This window comes from Euprymna scolopes, chromosome 2, assembly GCF_053919585.1.
Source record: "Euprymna scolopes isolate OS-2025 chromosome 2, ASM5391958v1, whole genome shotgun sequence".
Classification (NCBI taxonomy): Eukaryota; Metazoa; Mollusca; class Cephalopoda; order Sepiida; family Sepiolidae; genus Euprymna; species Euprymna scolopes.
The window spans coordinates 180236560-180255769 of record NC_136483.1 but is presented as its reverse complement, the minus strand read 5'-3'; the positions used below and the strand labels follow the sequence as shown (position 1 = coordinate 180255769).

Below are 19210 nucleotides of genomic sequence, written 5' to 3'. Positions count from 1 at the left end.
TCAGCCCTTACCCTTCGGAACACATCAATGTAAGAGATGACAGGAGAAGAAAATCAAAACTTTTTTTCCTTTTTGTTGTTTCTTCCCATTAATACAATACATGATAATTTACAGTTTAACAATGCTTGCAAAGACTTTATTCTCCTTTTACAGCATACGTGCATAATACTTTCATAGGGGAGGATTAGCTGTTCTAATAATGGCTTCTTTCTCTCTCTCTAGTGATTCAAAAAAGAGAAGGATTTAATCAGCTTATCTGCTACTTGTTACTTCAGAATTTCTATGCTATATTCTGACACATTGTTTTAATCTTAACTTCTATTAGAAAATTCCTACTTTTCTGCTTAACCTAACCTTATAGAAAACACTATTTTTAACATTAGTTTTATGCATTCAAATTCAATATAACTACAAGGCAACTCTTGCTAGTCTGTAACTTCAACAGGAACATCTTCAAATGAAATACTGACTCACCATTAATAATAATAAATTTAAACGAAACAAAAAATATGTTCTCTCTCTCTCTCTCTCTGGTGATTCAAAAAAAGAGAAAGATTTAATCAGTTTATCTGCGACTTGTTACTTCAGAATTTCTATGTTATATTATGACACATTGCTTTAATACCAATCTTTTAACTTCATTTAGAAAATTCCTACTTTTCATCTTAACCTAACCTTATAGTTATTAACATTAGTTTTATGCATTCAAATTCAATATAACGACAAGGCAACTCTTGCTAGCATGTATCTTCAACAGGGACATCTTCAAATGAAATAGTGACTCAACATTAATAATACTAAATTTAAACAAAACAAGAAAATACTAACTACTGATATCATGGCCACTTTATGGTGACGACACAGATTGGCCATGATTTTCATATGCCTGCTACGAAATATGAAGTTGAGAAACAGAAAACGTTTGCACACAAAAATGAACATTGTCTTCACAATCATGTGATCCAATGTACTGAACAGCAGATACACAACTACTGGAGGAGAATAGAAAGTGGATCTTGGCTATACTTTCAGCAATTTTTCTGACAAAGGAGAAGAATTGCTGTTTTTGGGGTATGAATCTAACACTTCTCATTGGTTAGTTTTTTACCTTAATTTTAGCTTCTTACAGCAAGTGACTTCATGCTTTGTCTGGAGCTATTAGATAAAAAAAAATGTAGCACTAATTTTGGAGAATTTTCTTTTAAATATTGTCTCATAAGAATTACCAGAAAATGTTTTTTTTTTCTTTTTTTTTTAAGCATCTGTGTATAAATGTAAATATCTGAACATATAAAAACTGAACTTCAGAAAATTAGTGTATTAATTTATGCTCTAGGCGGGTACAGTATTCACCCTATGCAAGTTGAACCGGCTTCCTCCTATGTAGGAAGTTTCTAGGGAATATTAAATTCACAAGTGGTCCCCAGACTCATGTATATCCTGGTCAGGGGAGATAACATTAGTTTTTGCAGAAAGGTGGCACCATCCTTCCACATACAGCACCTGATATTTCCAAGTGATCCACCACCTGGTACAACATTGCTTAATTTCTTTGGGCTAAGATCAAAGTGTAGTAAAAAAAAAAAAAAAGTGCATACACAAACATACAGATTATTTTTTACAAATTATGTTTTTTCATTCAAAACGCTGGGGAATTATTAGTTAGATTAGGATCCACAGAGTGAATGAGGTATTGTGGTAAATGTTGCCAGTCAAGCGTAAGACTCCAAAGTCTACATCATCATTACATTTTTTCTGTAGTCTCAAAGACCCTGTGCTCCCCCCCTTCTTCGAGGGCCTTGTGTCTAATTTTGTTGTTAGTGAATTTTATTGTTTTTTCAATTTTATTATTGTAAAAATTTTAATTTTACCGGCAATAAAATATATAACTAAAATCAAAGTGTAGTATCCATTCTTCAGATGCTACGCTTCAATTTTTTGTTCTCTGTCAGTGGAGGAGAAATCCTTCATGACTAAGACGATTTTTAATTCTTTTTCCTTTTCTCCACATTAAAAAAACGTCTCTGGTGTCTAACTCTGTCCTGTAGGGTGGCATTGAAAAATAGGAACTACAATGATCTAATGGAAACCGGCATGTCAACATGATTATGTTGTATAAGCGCTGGATTAGGCGTGTCAGAAATTTCGTGAAAAATATTGAATAATTCCACCCTGTCTTTCCAAGCTTATAACTCCTCGAAAAATGTAATTCAAGCCCTAATTTTTTTTCAATTAAAGGAGCAAGGACCAAGTTTTCATTTGAAAAAAAAAAAAGAAAAGAAAAAACAAACAATGTGGTTTTTTTAAAAAAAGGTTTTAAACTTCGGACTTTACAGGTAAATTTCTAAAAAACACTACTTTTTTGTTTTAAATTTGAATATATTATTTATTGATCTTTTATCTTCAATTTGTGATATATAAAACTTTGGTGAGTAAATTAATTATTTACTTTTTAATAGACACTTGAAAATGGGGGGGGCGTGAATTTAAAAAAAACGTTTGTCTAAAATATTATATTCGGTTTATTGGAAAGAGCATAAAATTTCCCACTGACCCTGAAAATATCGTAAAAATTGAATCAATAGAAAAATTTGGATAGATTTTTAAAGTTTAAAAATTGAAAAATACTGAGTTTGTAAAATTCAATTAATTTCATTACTGTTTTTTAAAAAATAAAAAAAAATTCTATTACTTTTAAAACAACTTTAATGGTTTATTTTGGGAGTATAATCCATGAAGAAAATAAATAACCCCCTTTAAAAAAGAGAAATTACGAGTTTTTTTATATTTTATTCGCAGTTTCGTGTTAGAGGTATCAAAAATTCGTACAAAAATTCTGAGTGCTAGATATGTAACTAGATTTTACATTGAAAATATTCCAAAATGATATTTAAAAAACCATTGTATTGTTTTTCCAGTCTTTCTCATTAGACGATCTTTAAAACTAAAAAAAAATATGCAAACTTAAAAAAAAACTTCATTTTATGCGATTGCATTATTGACTCAGGATATTCAGGAATTATCTCCCTTATATTATATTTAAGTTATCTTCCTTGAGATAGTTGCGACTATGTGCAACTGCAACGAGTGCAACGTTGGGTGTTTAGTTGACTGCTTAGAGTGGTCAAATTAGAAACAGTTGAATACTCATCATATAAATACCAAACTTTCTTCATATTTATATAATCAGAAAAGTTGAAAATGAATTTACCATACTGGATAATTTTTTTACGAACTTTTTCAACAGTTTTGATCTAAGAATTAATATTCAGTGATATTTTAGTTCCAAAATCACAGATGCATTCTTTGCGTTTTTTTTTTTTTATTTTTTTTTTTATTTTTTTTTTGTTTTTTTTGTTTGTTTTTGTTTTGTTTTTGCATGTCTCATCCGCTGCAAAGAGAAATTCAGCTATACACCAAAGACTAAATATACATTTTTTCACAAGGCAGTAAAGACTTTACCACATTTAAAAACTCACAAGTAAGGGAAACAACTTAGGATATAAAGAGGGAATTTGTCAACAAAGATAAACGAAGCCCAGGCATAACGGTCGGAGGGGGGGGGGACAAGGAACCCATGTTTTCACAGTACCATTTTCTGCAGCTAAGAAACCCCCCTTCGTATGAGTAACTGCAAACAATCTTTCATGTGAAAGGTTTTCTTCTCACTGTAATTTTAATAAGCCCTTCCATGCACACAAAACTCTGGCCATATTATTAAAAGCAAGCTTTGTCTTTTTACTTTTTTCATTTCTTCTTTTAATTAATTTCTTATAAGAAAATACATTTTGAAAATCTATTCAATGGAAAAATAAACCATTAGAAACAAATTAGTTTTGCACTAAAATCAAGAGGACGTCTTATAAAAAAAAAACTATGAAATTCAAATCCTGTGGTTAGAAAAAAACAAATGGAGAGGGGGAGCTCCTATATGAATACTAATTACCAACAAAAAGCTAGGTATTAACTTGTGTGATATTGAAAGTTTAATTTATTTCAATTTTTTTCTGATTTGTTTTTTTGGGGGGGAGGGGGGGTAAACTGACCCATTATTTGTATTCTGTGCCAATAAAAAAATTAGGTATAAAGTGGTGTGATGTTAAAAGTTCAAAATTTTCAATTTTTTTTTTTTTTTTGTTCGTTTTTTTTTGCAAGATGTTCTAAAATTTTTAAATTAAATTTCCCCATTATTTGGAAAATAAAGGCAAATATATTAGTTTTATGGTTATTGTAAAAAAAATAAATACATTTTTAATATTGAGGAGTTTTTTTATCCTTTCTAGAATTAGCTTTTTATCAAACAAGTCCATAAATAATTATTTTTTGTTTTTATATTTATTTACAAACTAGAAGGCCATCCGGTGTTGCTAGGTCATAAAATATGTTTATATATAATATAATTCATGCATATTTTGTATTTATCATTTTATAGCTAATCTCTATTGATTATTATATTGTATCCTACATACAGTAGTGGCCACTTGGCGTTGCCCAGTCATAAAATACGCTGAAATACATTACAATTTATGCAAATTTTGTATTTATTATTATTATAGAACCAATTTTCTAGTGATTATTATATTGTACCCAATTTATAGTAGCGACTTCAAGTTTTAAAAACTAAAAATATATTTTGGGTGCCATCAACTAGAATCGAAACCAAATCATTTAGCATTATTCTCCAGCATTATTCGTCACCATCTGAACTAAGTCAATATGCAAATCAAAACTTTAAAATTAACGTTAAAGAAGTAACATGTGTAGTCAACTTATGCCTATCAAGTTTCAATTTTGATTCCTTAGCAGCTATTTTTGCCGGCTAAAAAACCAAACTGAATTTGTTCCTCAGGCCTGAATCCCCTATGTATCAAGTTTCAAGTCTGTAGACCAAAAGTTGCCAGAGTAGTTTAGTAGAGACCGTTCCACAGAGAGACAGACAAGGTTACTTATATATATATTTTTATCTTCTTTTGCTTTCTATTATTCGCAGAATAATGTATTTTTATAAGTTTCTCTCCTGATGACCTGACATTATCTGGAAATCGAAGTATAATACTTCACAATTAAAAACAGCCTACAATTAATTTACAAACGAAATAACTATAAAGCAAAAGTGACAAACAGATCCATTTTTCTATCCTTGATGCCCGACACTAACTGGAAGATGTACTTCACGTTAGAAAACAGTCGTTTAAATAAAACTCACTGAACAGATGAATCATCGAGCATTTTGTTTCTTCCTTTCTATTTTAGATTCATATTGCCAGATTTTTATTTATTTTTTTTTTTTGTAGTTGTTTAAAACTGGAGTTGTGATTTGTTCAGAGGGAGACACTTTTTGTTACAGAACAGACTGATCACATGACTGACTTCAGACAGCAACAATGATTACAGACTGTGCAGTGAATGCACACAGATGTTCACATACTGAGCAACAATATATGGAACAAGCCTGAAAGAACTGCACTCATTGTCGATGTCACAGTCCCAAATGATTTCGGCCTTAACAGAGCTGAACGGGAAAAGATGACAAAATATCAGGACCTTAAACATGATCTAAAAACGACATGGTCTCTGAAAGAAATAAAAATTATACCAGTTGTGATCGGAGCGACTGGATTAATAAAAAAGAATCTTCATAAATACTTAGAAGCAATCCCTGGAAGACCAAGCTGTAACGAAATACAAATAGCAGCCATAAAGGGAACAGCATCTTTTCTTAAAAGAGCCCTCGGATATAAATTTAAATCATAACAGAATCAAGTGTTAGCTCCAGGAGGGAGCCCCTTGATCTCTTAAAACTTACTGAAGTTAAATAAAAAAAAAAAGCAACTAGAGAATCAACTATTTTTTTCTGGAAATCAATAATATATTAAAGTCGTAGTTTTATGGAATTAAGTGTAAGAAATGTGTTGCAGAATAAAGTGTGAAATGTTGTATATGAGGATTGTGAAAGAACTGTTTAGGAAGTGCTTATTTTCCTATTAGAAAATTTGGGAAAAAAAAAGAAAAAGGAAAATCAAGATTACTTTTTTATATAGATGTCATAATTATGAACATATCCAAAAATTACAAAAAAAACAATAAGGTAGAAAATTAATAATGAAAACAGTTTTCAAAAACAATTAGCAAAAATTGAATTTTGCTAAACTGACCTAAAATTTTCAAAGTTTTCAGAAAATAATTACTTCTACTGTTACAATTTGAACTCACCTGTTTATTTTTAGAAAAGCTCAATTTTTGCTAATTTTCTTTAAATTATGTCCAATGTTGCGATATGATAATTTAAGTAGACACCATTGGTTTATTGGAAATTCAATATCTCGATTTTTAAATTTTGCTCTAATAATGAAGAAGCACTAAAAACATGCATAAAATGAAAAGAGAATTTAAGATGCTTATTATATGGGAGTTGTTGAGTTTCTTTCATTAGTAAAAAAGAAAAAAAAACGACTATACTACATGTTAATTAAAGATATTTTTAATACAATTAAAAGACATTTAACTTGTTTTAACCAAGACTATTTTTTTTAAATAAACCATGATTGTCACAATTATTTCAACAAAAAAGTACTTTTATTTTTTTTATTTTTTTTTTTTTTTTTTACACAGGAATCACCACTTATCAAGGTATCAATACACATGAAAAAATTGAAATAGCTTGAAATATTTCAATATTGGTATGCATAGAAAGAGCTTGATTAGCTAAGAAAGAATCTTTTTAAATTTTTTAAATCTGATTAAAATTAAGGAAGTTATGGCTATTTTTGTGCCTCACACGTTTGGATATTTTTCCCTCTTTAAGACCATATGCGTTTCGTCACATTTTTTACACTACTTTTTCAGTAAAAATGTCATATCTTTGTTAAAACACAAGACTAAGAAATGAAATTTACCATATAAGTGTATTTTTGTACAAGGAATCAGAATATGCAACTGAAAATCTCCCAAAGTTTATGGTTTCCAAATAATCTGCAGTAAATGTGCATAAATATGCAGCAATTCCTTAAAAATGCCATGTATCCATAAACAGAAAAGAAGTTGGAGAACTCAAAGTTGAATTGTAATTTGCTTTATGTACAAAAAACTTAAATCTAAACATAAGACCATTTAAAAATGAATATATTGCAATATTTCTTTGATATTATTGTAGATTAACACTTTCTGTTTAACCCCACTCAACTCCTTCTGACCACCCCTCCAAAATGTGATTCTACCTTTTTAGGAAATTATGTACAAAATGCCATGAAAAACTTTAATGAAAGATAAACAAATTATTTTAGAATTGAATGTAAAATAATTTCCTATTACAGGTCATTCTAGCATTTTAGGGCAGTTAACTGTTTTTTTTTTCTATGGGAAAATATGCATGCTTTTTTTTTTTTTAAAGATGATTATGTGTAGTTTTAAGAGGGTTTCTATGCAATGAGAATATGGGGAGGGTTACCATTCGGACTTTGAATTAATTGTAAGGAAAATTATGTGTGAACATACTGAAAACTTGACAGAGACAAAGCTAACAAAAACAATATTAGAAGGGGGAGCGGTTAGTTTCACAAAAATTTAATGTAAAATAATTCATCATTTCCTGGCCATTCTACCATTTTAGGACAGTTAACCAATTTATTTTTATGTGTATTTTTCTTTAAGGAAGGATCTATTTTTTGTTTGTTTGTTTTAGATGCTTGTATGTGGCTTACAGAGGTATTTTGTTGGGGGGGGGGCTTGCCACTCGAACTTAGTGTTATTGTTAGGGTTAAAGAGTGTTTTAGGAGGAGACTTGCCACACATAATTTGTATTAGAAGTGAAGTTAAGAGAGCTTTTTTTCAAAGAGAGCGTTCAAAAATTTGTTGATTTCTATTTTCGAGGTTGAAGGTGTTAATTCCATAGGCCGTTTATACTACGCTGGAGCAGGTTGTAAAAATATCTTTCGCTTAATAAGTAGAAAAAAAAATAACGAAATAAAAAGCTTCCTAATTGTAGTTTGATGTGTTTTCTAATTGCTTTTAAAATTTCAAGAATATTGATACAGATTTTGAGGGTTTGTATTACTATACACATAGATTCGAAAAAGTTGTCAAAAAAAACAAATATATAACAAATAAATGTTATCAAAAGCAAGTTAATTTTCTACCTAACTGGATAATTTTTTAGTGTTTTTATTTAATGTAACATGTTTATTCAGCTTGAAAACAGTGTTTACCGATATTTTGGAAAATTTAAAATGGTGCCCGATTCTCTTGAAACGGTAATTTTGGGGAAAAGAGTTAAAAATAAAAAAGTAGACAAAATACTGCTAGAAACTCGCTCAATATATGTTACCGTGACATAGGCTGACATATATTCGGTGAGTTTTTAACAGTATTTTATATAGTTGTTTTTTATTTTTAACTCCTTTTCTCAAACTTACCGTGTCAAAGAGAGTCGGGTCGGGCGCCATTTTTAATTTTCCAATACATCGGTAAACACTGTACGTTTTTCGAGCTGAATAAACATGTTACATTGAATAAAAACACAAAAAATATATCCAGTTTGGTAGAAAAGTAACTTATCTTGCCTTTGATAACATTTATTTGTTATATATTTGTTTTTTGACAACTTTTTCGAATCTATGTATAAACGAGATTTTGATACTTATTTTGATTTTGAAAAAAAACATTTGTGGCTGTTTGCAGTAAAACATTGTTTTAATTCGTTGTTCAAAACTAATTTAAAGAATAAAAGTGCATGCAAGCTATATATCTACAAAAGTTTATTTTGTTTTTTTAACCATGTTTTTAAATTTGACGAGCAATGTGAGAAATTGCAACAGATTCATAATGCCGAATTGGTTGGGATTGTTGTTATTATACATTCTGAAAACCGAATAGTTCTAAACTAATGTTATTCTGATAACAAAATAGCTCTCATTAAACATATAAGAACATTTATATTCATATTTTCATGTTTTTCTTAATTCGTTCTTGAATAAAAATTAAAGAACGCGTGTTGTTTATACACTGTGCTATTGCTGATTCTACAGGCTGGAGCTGCTGCTGCTTCTAGTAATACTAACTTCATTTGACCAAATTCGAGAAATAGAAACAATTGTTTTTTCGGGTAGGTCCTTTTAAATTATCAATTACCGCGGTCCTACTCAACATAAAATAATACTTTTAATTGATAAAGATAGTAAAAAGATTGATTTACTTACTACTGGGTGTCCAAAGAATTTTTTTTTCAAAATGTTCAATACTCGTCATATTAAAGTCTTATTTTTAACACGACAAAAAAAGAAATGGTCAAAAATATTTCGGACACTTGACAGTATTAAGATTAACACCTCTTCTAATTGGTTCCCAAATTTCATGACGAAATTCTTCATACAATCACGGTACGGACCTTTAGAAAACAGGGGGGGGTCATTACAAAACCTTACCGAAAACGCCATTTTATGACGTTCACATTTTTATCACTTTATTTGCTTAAAACTCTTAAAATATATAATGTACATTCATATTTATTAATTCATTTGAAAGTATATTCATTTCCGAACAAAACAGTAGTAATTTGAAGACTTGAAGTGCTTTGGTTTAAGAAATATGGCTATTTTAGTAGAACTACCTTGAAATCTGTGATTATCCAAAGCGTTTTTTCGTCCGTGTGTATTACTAATCAAGGTCCGGAGGCCACTCGAGGATAATGGTTAATGAGTATACATTAGTCAATGTGATTATAGCGTAGTAAACATAAGTAGTGGGAATTTTGTAAATTGAATTACTTAGGGGGACGGTTCATCAAGAACTTGTTTACGTTGGACTTGAAGACAATCAAATTATAGTCAGCTGGAAAGCAGGTAAATGGAAGAGAGTTTCATAGGCGTGAAGTTCTAAGAAAGAAGCCTTGTTCATGGAATCTACATTTAGGTTTAGGCACAGATAAAGAGTGGGGGAAATTATTGATAGTGGTTTTTGCTACTGTCTTGTATGCAACTTATTAAAAATGAAAAAATCGTTAATTAGTCTCACCTTTATCTTTAATAATTAAATAACAGAAAATTTATGATACTTATGCTTTTATAAACAAAAATATAAGACTTCAAAAATGATTTTTTTTTTTCGGCACTTATATAGTATGGAGCACAGGTGAAAATCGCATTCCAATAAAAATTCTTCCATATACTTACCAGGTAATTACAATAAGCTTCCAGGCTTTTTTCATATGGGCACTTTTATTAATAGTACATACATGGAACTCTAGTCTCCTTTGAAGTAATCTTCTCTGGCTGCAATGCATGTACCATTCCAACAACTTCTGGAACGCCCCATGGAAGTCCTCATGTGAACGTGTCAATGACCCTCATCACAGCCCCTTTCATCTACATTGTCTCATAACGAGAGACTCTAAGGTTTTCTTTGAGCTTAGAGAATCACTAAAGTCATAAGGAGGGTAAGGCACTGTCTTGATGCTCATCTTAGTTAAATAGTCCATGGCAAGGATGGAGATGTGGACTGATACATTTGCACAAATCTTCCGCATCTTCAGTTCCTTGCAAATAATTGTGTGTACAATTCCCACACTGACATCAAACTGTCCACTTATTGTCACTATTGACGCACAACGGTCCAAAATTCTTTATTTGGCCAATCAACTCTGGTTTTCTGACTTTCTTACTCCTCCCACACCTCTCATCATCTTTCACAGATTCCCTGCCTTCCTTGAATTTCTTATGCAACTCAAAAACTGATGCGCGATTTATGCAAGATGGTCCAAAAGCAGTCTGAAGCATTCCATACGTTTCAGTGGCATTTCAAAGTGTCCTCATATCCAGATTACATTTTTGAAATTCATCAGCTGTGACAATCAGGCTTTAGTAGGGTGTATTCCAATTCCAGCTGTAGCTGTTTATTTGAACCTGAAATCATAAAAATTGGTCAGTCATCTCATAAGATGTATAGTAATATCATACTGAATTTTCAAGAGTCGATGAGAATTTTAAATACTTGTATTGTTTTGATTATTCGGACAATTATTTTCATCTTGGGTGTTATTGGCACAAAGTTTTGGTCGATGAAACCTCCGACCTTTGTCAAGTGTAAACTCCATGTTTTTTTTTTCAACTAAGGAAAAAGGGGGTTAGCTCTGTATTGCAAGAAATCGGATCCTGGGTTTGAGGGTGTGTCCGTAAATTATAAAAAAAAAGACAATTTTCAGGGGTCACTAGGGTACTTTTTAAGAATTCCTACAATTTTTAACCAAATCCTTCTGCTAATTGTCAATATTAGTGAAAAACATTTTTACAAAATCATGGATAGACATCTTACGTGCTTTCGGTTTTTCTAGAAAATAAAGTGCAAGGGAGGTGACTCTAAGAAAAAAGTTTTTTTGGAGAAGAGAGATTATCTACCTTAGGTTGGGCCTATTTTGTGGAAGGGTTAAAAAAACGAAATTAAAAAAAAAAAAAAAAAAAAAAAAAAGTTTCTTTCTTATGTTGTGCCATCAACCGAAACGTTATGCCAAGATGAGAATAACTGTCCAAACAATAAAAATGATACATTCATATCTCATCTCAATAATTCAGAATTGCATTTTAAATGCCTGTACAAAGAAAGTCTGGAAACTTATTGAAGGCACCTCATACATATCAGGCAAAAATAAGTATCCTCAACAAAAATTAACGACTATACCCCAAAATAAGCCTGCACTTTTATTACATCCAGCCCACATGAGGAGGCAGGTAAATACTAACTCACTGGAACAGTTGAAAAGATTGGAACTCTACTTACCCATTTAACCAATGTCTGGATGACAAGCAGTTCATTTGGTGTATTGAGTCGCCTGTCGCTTAAGAATGCTTTTAATTCCTCATTGGTTAGATATAAAAGGTCATCAGCGTCCGCCACTTCACTGAAATACCACAACGCATATGCCTTGCAGTAATTGTACAAGTCCTTCATGAAGAGAGTCGATGCTAGCATAAGCACTGCAAAGCAATTCTGATTCGCATGGTCCCAAAGAAAATCTTTGCAACGCGCATAAACATCTGTGAATGCCAACATGTCCGCGGTTCGTGTTAAATCAAAAATATTTTCGCGATCAATGATAAGTGCTTTCCGATAGCAAGAATCCAGGATGAGTTTAAAACTGGTCGCAGACACGCATTTTAAATCTATCGTGTCGAGGTTCTTCTCCTTCATCGGACGTTCGAACATGGCTTTAAAGTATTGGCTGTTGGACGAGAGGACCTCCTTGTGGCATTCGAGTGTCTCATCCTCCACGACTAGAGAGACATCTGGGCAGCCGAACTCCTCTATGTATTCGGGTGATATGTGAAATGACTGTTCACAGTTTGAAATCTGTCCAGTGTCATTTTGAGAATCGGAAAGGTCATTGGTGGAATTGTTCATGTCACAGCATTGATTAGGAGTTGGTAAGCAGGAACTAGGGGAATGCTGAAAAACAGAAAAAAGAAAGGACATTTTTTAAAAAAGGTATGCACCAATCTCGTGCGGGGGGGGGGGGTCTCAACGATGCATTTGTTTACAACATAAAAAAATAACATTTTTGGAAGATTTCATCATTCTATTAATTATAGTAGCAACCAGACTCGTGAAAAAGAATTTCAAAAACTACCTTGCAAATATACCCAGTAAACTAAGTGTAAGAGTAATACAAACAATTGCACTTAATGGGATGATTAGAATCTAAAAAAAATCTCTCTGTTGGAATATATAAGACAGTGGATAAATGCTTGCATTCAGTAGGATGCCTCATTGCCAGCTAAAATAATTGAAAAATAATAAAATGAAGTCGATTTTCCCTCTCTCAATTCAAATACCATAGAACTATAAACAGAGTCACTACATATAATTCCAATATGATCAGTTTTCTGCCAATAGCTAATGTATGCTACCGGAAATTTATAGTCATTTCATTTCGATTTCAGAATTTCCTACATTTATTCCATCCAACATGACTCTCACAAAACAGTTATACTAAAAACGTCTACTACCACGCTTTAATCAAATCCCAGGAATTCTCCTTCACTAAATACATACTCGTTCGAAGACAAGGCTTTCTTTTCCATCTCGCCTTAGTTTCAACCCCAGCACCGTTCCTCCATCTAGGGCCTCCGCCGGTTTCGCAGTTAACCCATACTTCTCGACATGGCTTCTTACTTTCTCTGCTGTCACCTCTGCCTCCTCCACCAGGATGTCGTCAATGTACGAACTAGTGGCCTCCTCCACTGTACAGTCTTTGCTCAGCACTGTCTTCAGAACGGCAGTCATAATTTTGGGGGCTGAACTCAGCCCAAAGCCTAACCTCGACAGACAATACACCCGCCCCTTGTACCGGACCAGTTGGTACTGCCAGAGTTTTTCATCTACATGGATCTGCAGATATGCCGATTTCAGATCAACAATCTTAGTGGCCCGCCCCATTCTTCTCCATTTCCTCATGACCTCCTCACATACGTCGATCCCCGTTCCAGTGTGGCAGGCTACGTGTCTGTTCAATTCCCTAAAATCCAGCACAGGCCTAATCTTGTTTTTGGTAGGCTGAACAACCGCCAGTAGTGGCAACACTCCTTTTTCTTCCCCTGTCCACGGTCTCAGAATTCCTTCTTTTATCCACCTCTCCACTTCTTCCTCGAATTCTTTTCTTATTTCTCCTCGCAGGGTGTTTTTGTAGCAGCCCACCTTATTCTGTAGTTCTGGGGGCCCGGAGATCCATTTCCATTCCACCGTCCACCTCACGCCATCAAACTTCGCCAGGAAATCTTTGTCCTCAATGCAGCAAACCTCCGGTTTTGGGGTTCTGACGGTTCTATCACCTTCCACTCCTGTCATCCACACTGCGCCGAGACGTCCAAACGTCACTTGGCCCCCTCTTAACGTAGCGGCCCCCAGTCAGTTAATTGCACTCATACCTATAATCACGTCGACACCACCAACCAGATGATTCAACACTAGGGCTTGCAGTCCAATGGGCACCCCTTGCACCATTACTTCCGCTGTCGTCTCTCCTAGGCATTTCACATCCCTGCCATCCACGGTCCTAATAATCCTGGTTCCGCTCCATGACCTCGCGACATTCCTCGCTAACAACGTTGTAGTGTAGCCTGTGTCGACAAAGGCTATGGCTCTCTTCCCATTGACTACCACCGGTAACCGAGGCAATGTTCCATCATGCGCCATTTCCACACAGAAGGGGTAACCACTGGCGCAATAGCTCCCCTTCACTCGTTTCCCTGGTCCCGTGCAGCAACACAATAGCGGCTAATATGCCCCACTTGTCCACATCGGTGCACGTGATCCCCGGTCTCGGCTCTTTGCAGTCCTTGATCAGATGAGGACTCTGGCACCGGAAACACTTGATGGTAGGTCTCCCCTCCTGTCGCCTCGCCGGCTGCCTCTCATTCAAGTGAGGCCTCATGCACATATTTCCACTCACAGCTGCAGCCACGATTGGGCTTTTAACATTTTTCACTAGGACTCTGGCGTGGACCAAGAGATCGTCCACTTCCATAGAATGGATCCCCGTGATTCTCTGCATGTTCGCAGAGATTTCCTCTGGGAAGCCGTTCACTAGGTACAGCTTTACCGTCATCTCCAGGCTCCTCCCCACGTAACCAGCCAACCCTGCCAGTCTCCTGATCTCTGCCGCAAAGATGGTCCACCTCAAACTTGACAGCTTGCCAAGTGCTTCAAATGGGCCCTCAGCGAAGGCCAATTTCAGCCTTTGCTCCACTAAGGCAAGGTCTTCCTTGTCTTCATCTCGCATCTGCTGGTAAATCGTGAGGGCTTCCCCCTCTAAGTATAGCGGCAGCAGGGTGACCACATCTTCTATCTTTTGCAGCTTCACCACCATTTTTAATTTCTCCAGCCACTTAATCAGGTTACCCTCCCCAGTAAAGGGTCTCAACATTTGAGTGCTCAGTCTCCACTCAGCCATGTTAATTTGCTTGATGCGCCGAAATAGCTTGTCGGTTGCGTGACACTGCTGTCCTAACTTTCACTTTCTGATTACCACTTGACGCGTCTTCTCTCCACTCCAAAACGAACTTCTGCAACTTTAGCTTTTCTCTCCCCGAATCCGACTTTTCTCTTCTACAAATACAACTTCTCTGCTCGCAATCTAACTTCAGAATACCTTCCTTCCCCAAATCACTTTTCTTTTATCTCCAATCAGGAGCATCTCATTTGCATACCTCGCGGTCACCCTGTAGGCATATAAAGAAACAGGGCAGCCATTTTTGTTTCTTTCTTCATTATGAACACGAGGTAAGCCACACAAAAACGCGGTCGGTCGTTCTTGTTTCTTTTTTCTTCATTTACACCACAAAGCTCAGTCCATCATCATTACATTCTTTAATTATGTGATATTATCTATCACTAAAAATTACTTTCCTCTGTAAATATGGACTGCTCCCTCCATCTTAGTAACTTATTTTTATGGTCTTTTAATTGTCCAACCGCAATCCTATTCAATGAATAAAATAATATAATTACTGAACACTAAACATGGCACCTCCTTCTCATTCAAGATTACATTACTTATACAAAATAAGTCAACCACTGATTGTCATGGCAAATAACACCTTGAGAACTCCTTCAAACTCCTTAGCTTAACATTCAGAGGAAACATGAACTGGAAGAAATACATTGAGGACATTGCCAAGGTTGCTGCACAGAAGATGGGTTCCCACTACTATACTAGAAAATTAATCCCTCGCAAGAGTATTCTGTATTTCTACAAAACCATCATCAATATTGAGTATTGTTGTTACATCTAGGTTGGTGCATTTTTAAACAGGGTCCAAATAATAAGTCTAATAGGTGCGGCAAGCTCCAATTTAGAAATCACTATAATGAAAGAATTCTTGTAAATTGACACATAACAGGAATATATTTTGTTTTGGATTAGTCCCTATTTTTTTGTCTTCTTGCGAGGGAAGAGTTTGACATTAAGTTGTCTTCTTTTTTTTTTTTTTTTTAATATGGGGGTCATCTAGCTACCAAAAAAGAGGCCCTCTCGATGGGACAGGTTTGAATAATTTTAGATATTTTTTTTTTTCTGTTTTTTTTTTGTTTTGTTTTTTTTTACAAAAAATCATTTCAAAAGAACTTTATCTGAGTTTTGATCAACTTCAAGAATTAGATGGAGTTAACTCCCCTGGTGCTCTTCCTCCTTCTCATAGCTGGAGTATGACTCCGTTGCGATCACTGTCACTAAAATTTGATTTTTCTCTTGAAAAAATTATAAAATGAAAAAAAAAAATTACTTAATCAAATAAAGCGATATTTTTTAAGAACTTTATTCCATAACAGGCATATATATATATATCAAAGAGATTTTTCTTTATCTTCATTGTTTTTTTATTATGTTTGTTAAACTGCACAAGCACCACTTTTTATGTATCCCTTTTTCTCGAGTTGGAGTCAGATAATTTTGAACAAAACCCCAACATCTAAAGCAACGAATTTGCTCAGATTTCTCACTTCATAACACTAACAATTTAAGAATTAACCCACATTATGCCAGCATAACTTTTTTCTTTTTCTTTTTTTTTTTTAGAGTAAAATACATTAAATGCATCTGTTGTCCCTAGAATTATTTTAATTACCTCCCTTGGATTCAAACCCAAGTTATTTCCCTTAAATTATTTCGACCAACATTTGAAAATCACTTTCATGTCTGGAAGTTAAGAAAACTTGTTTCACACAAATCTAGAATAAGATTCTATTCCTTTTCTGACTGATCTTTCAAACCCATCCTTTATATTTCGACTAACTGGCCATTTCTGTACAGTTTTCACAAGCACAAACATCATCCGAATCAGGCGCCATTTCAGTAGCAATCGCTCCCAGAACAGCTCAATTTAAATTTAAGTGGTTGCAAAAAATGTAACAAGTGTGATATAAAATATTTGTTAGCTTAACACATCAAATTAATTTACTCCAAACTAAATCATTGAACCCAGATATTCAAAGCCATAAAATCCATTAATTTATTACAGTCGTAATGTAAATTTATGTCTTATCAGATATGTGGGGTTGTTGCTGATAAGTGGTGATGTTATGTGCAGATGTTGGCAGCCACACAAGCTAAAGATGAATTAATGTGGGGCGATGATAACCTGTGCGGAGGTTGGAATGTAGAGAAGGTGTAACGCAGGTAGGGGATTGAGAGTAAGCGGAATTAAAATACTTATTCTTACAGACTCAAGAAAAAAGAAGGTTGAAAGAAGAGAGGAAGATGGGAAAATAAAAAGAAAAGGGAAAATCTTTCGGCATTTCACGGTAAAGAATTATTTTTTGGGGTTTGTTTTTCTCAGTGTCGATAATTTTGTTATTTTGCTATTTTTTTTTTTAACACATTTTGTATGAAGTTATTTGAATTGGAACTTGACAGGCGTAAATCAACTTAAATTGCTCTTCTATGCAAATGTGAAAGCAAAGATTATTTTTAAAGAAAACAAGAATTGGGCCTTTGCTTTTTTTCTCACCAAACAGGTTGCATACTGATTGGTCAATACTTGAAACATCTGAGCTAATCATGTAAGCTATTTAACAGATAAGGACGGTAATTTATTAACACATTAGCAGGGGTGAGGGGACGCCCGGCTTTGCTGGGTCATAAAGTATGCTTAAATATACTTTAATTCATGTACATTTCGTATTTATTATTACGGAGCGAATTCTAACCCGTAGGGAGGTTGGAATGTAAAGAAGGTGTAACGCAGGTAGGGGATTGAGAGGGGGAGGATTAAAATACTTATTCTTATAGACTTCATAAAAAATAAGGTTAACAGTAAAGAGGAAGATGAGAAAATAAAAAGAAAAGGAAAATTTTTCGGGGGGGGGGGGTAGTACTGAACGCTAATTGGAAAAGGATGTGTTTTTCTCACTGTCCATTATTTTGTTGATTTTCTTTTTTTCAAAGAAATTTTGTATGAAGTTATTTGAACGAGGGAGAAAACTGAATTAGAAATGTCAAGGGTATGAATTCCATATAGAAACGATTTAATTTTAATAAAATATGCATCAAGTGCGCTTGAAAGTCAAATCACAATATTAGGAAAATAAACAAATACTTGTTTGAAATTTGTAACATAAATATTGGCTTTCAAGCATACTTGGTGCATATTTTATTTTATTCCAATTAAATCAACGTTTCTGTATGGAACTCACACACTTGACACACTTCTCACGTTGCCTACGCACAGTTCCAACATTTCCAAATACAACCACTAAGATACAACATGCGGTTCTTTACAGACATTTCTTTCTCCAACTTTACAACATAGCAAGAAAGAAAAAAACAAAACAAAGAAAACATACTGAGGATGAAGTATGGCTCCGAAATATATGTTTAAATTTCAAACAAGTAAAATATTTGTTTATTTTCTTAATATTACGTTGTGATTTGGCTTTCAAGCGCACTTGATGCGTATTTTATTTTATTAAGTATGACAACATTTGCTAAAATTATTTTAAAATTACAAGAATAGCCTTGCAAATGTGTCCAGTGAAAGCATAGAGTATTTCAAAAGAAAACAAGAATGAAGTCTTTCGCCTTTTTCTCACCAAATAGATTGGATAGTGATTATTCAATATGTGTAGCATATGAACTAATCAAATAAGCTATTTGACAGAAAATGAAGGTAATTTGTTAACACACTGGAGGGGAGGGGGACTTGCCAGGTCATAGATCAGGTTAAATATATTTTAATTAATGCAGATTTCAGATTTATTATTACAGAGCCAACCTCTAAAGTTGAGCTTTTTTTCTCTCTGATATTAATATTAAAAGCCTACTTTTTCTATTTAAAAATTGTTAAAACAAACGTCTTAATATACTCAGTCATAGATATGCGAGCGACTTCATAAAGGATAACTAATTTGCATATTCGATTGAAAAAATAAGCGTTCATTAATTTTTAATGGTTTCTATATTGTGCATAATGGCGTAGAATTTAGGATGAAAACGTTTTAGCTCACAGACATTTTTATATATCTATATGTACATATAAAAGTCACCTTTTCTCTGTGTGTGCGAAATGTCTACCAAACTCCTCTCTCAATATTTGGTCTACAAATTCGAAATGATATATAGGGTATTTGGACCTTGTGAGCACTTTCAACGTTTTTAGCCTGTAAAATAGCTGCTAAGTGATTAAAATCGAAAAAAAAAAATTAGAATTTGATAGGCGTAATTAGTCTTCTA

The 19210-nt window shown here is 33.7% G+C and overlaps 1 protein-coding gene across 2 annotated transcripts in view; it reads right to left on the bottom strand.

Moving 5' to 3' along the window:
- LOC145299277 (kelch-like protein 38) overlaps window positions 1–19210 on the bottom strand; it is an 89819-nt gene that overhangs the window by 19108 nt on the left and 51501 nt on the right. For both annotated transcript variants that reach the window (XM_080144389.1, XM_080144390.1), the window contains one exon: window positions 11767–12432. In XM_080144389.1, the coding sequence (XP_080000515.1) occupies window positions 11767–12387 (621 nt within the window). In that variant the 5' untranslated portion in view covers window positions 12388–12432. The remainder of the gene's footprint in view (window positions 1–11766; window positions 12433–19210) is intronic.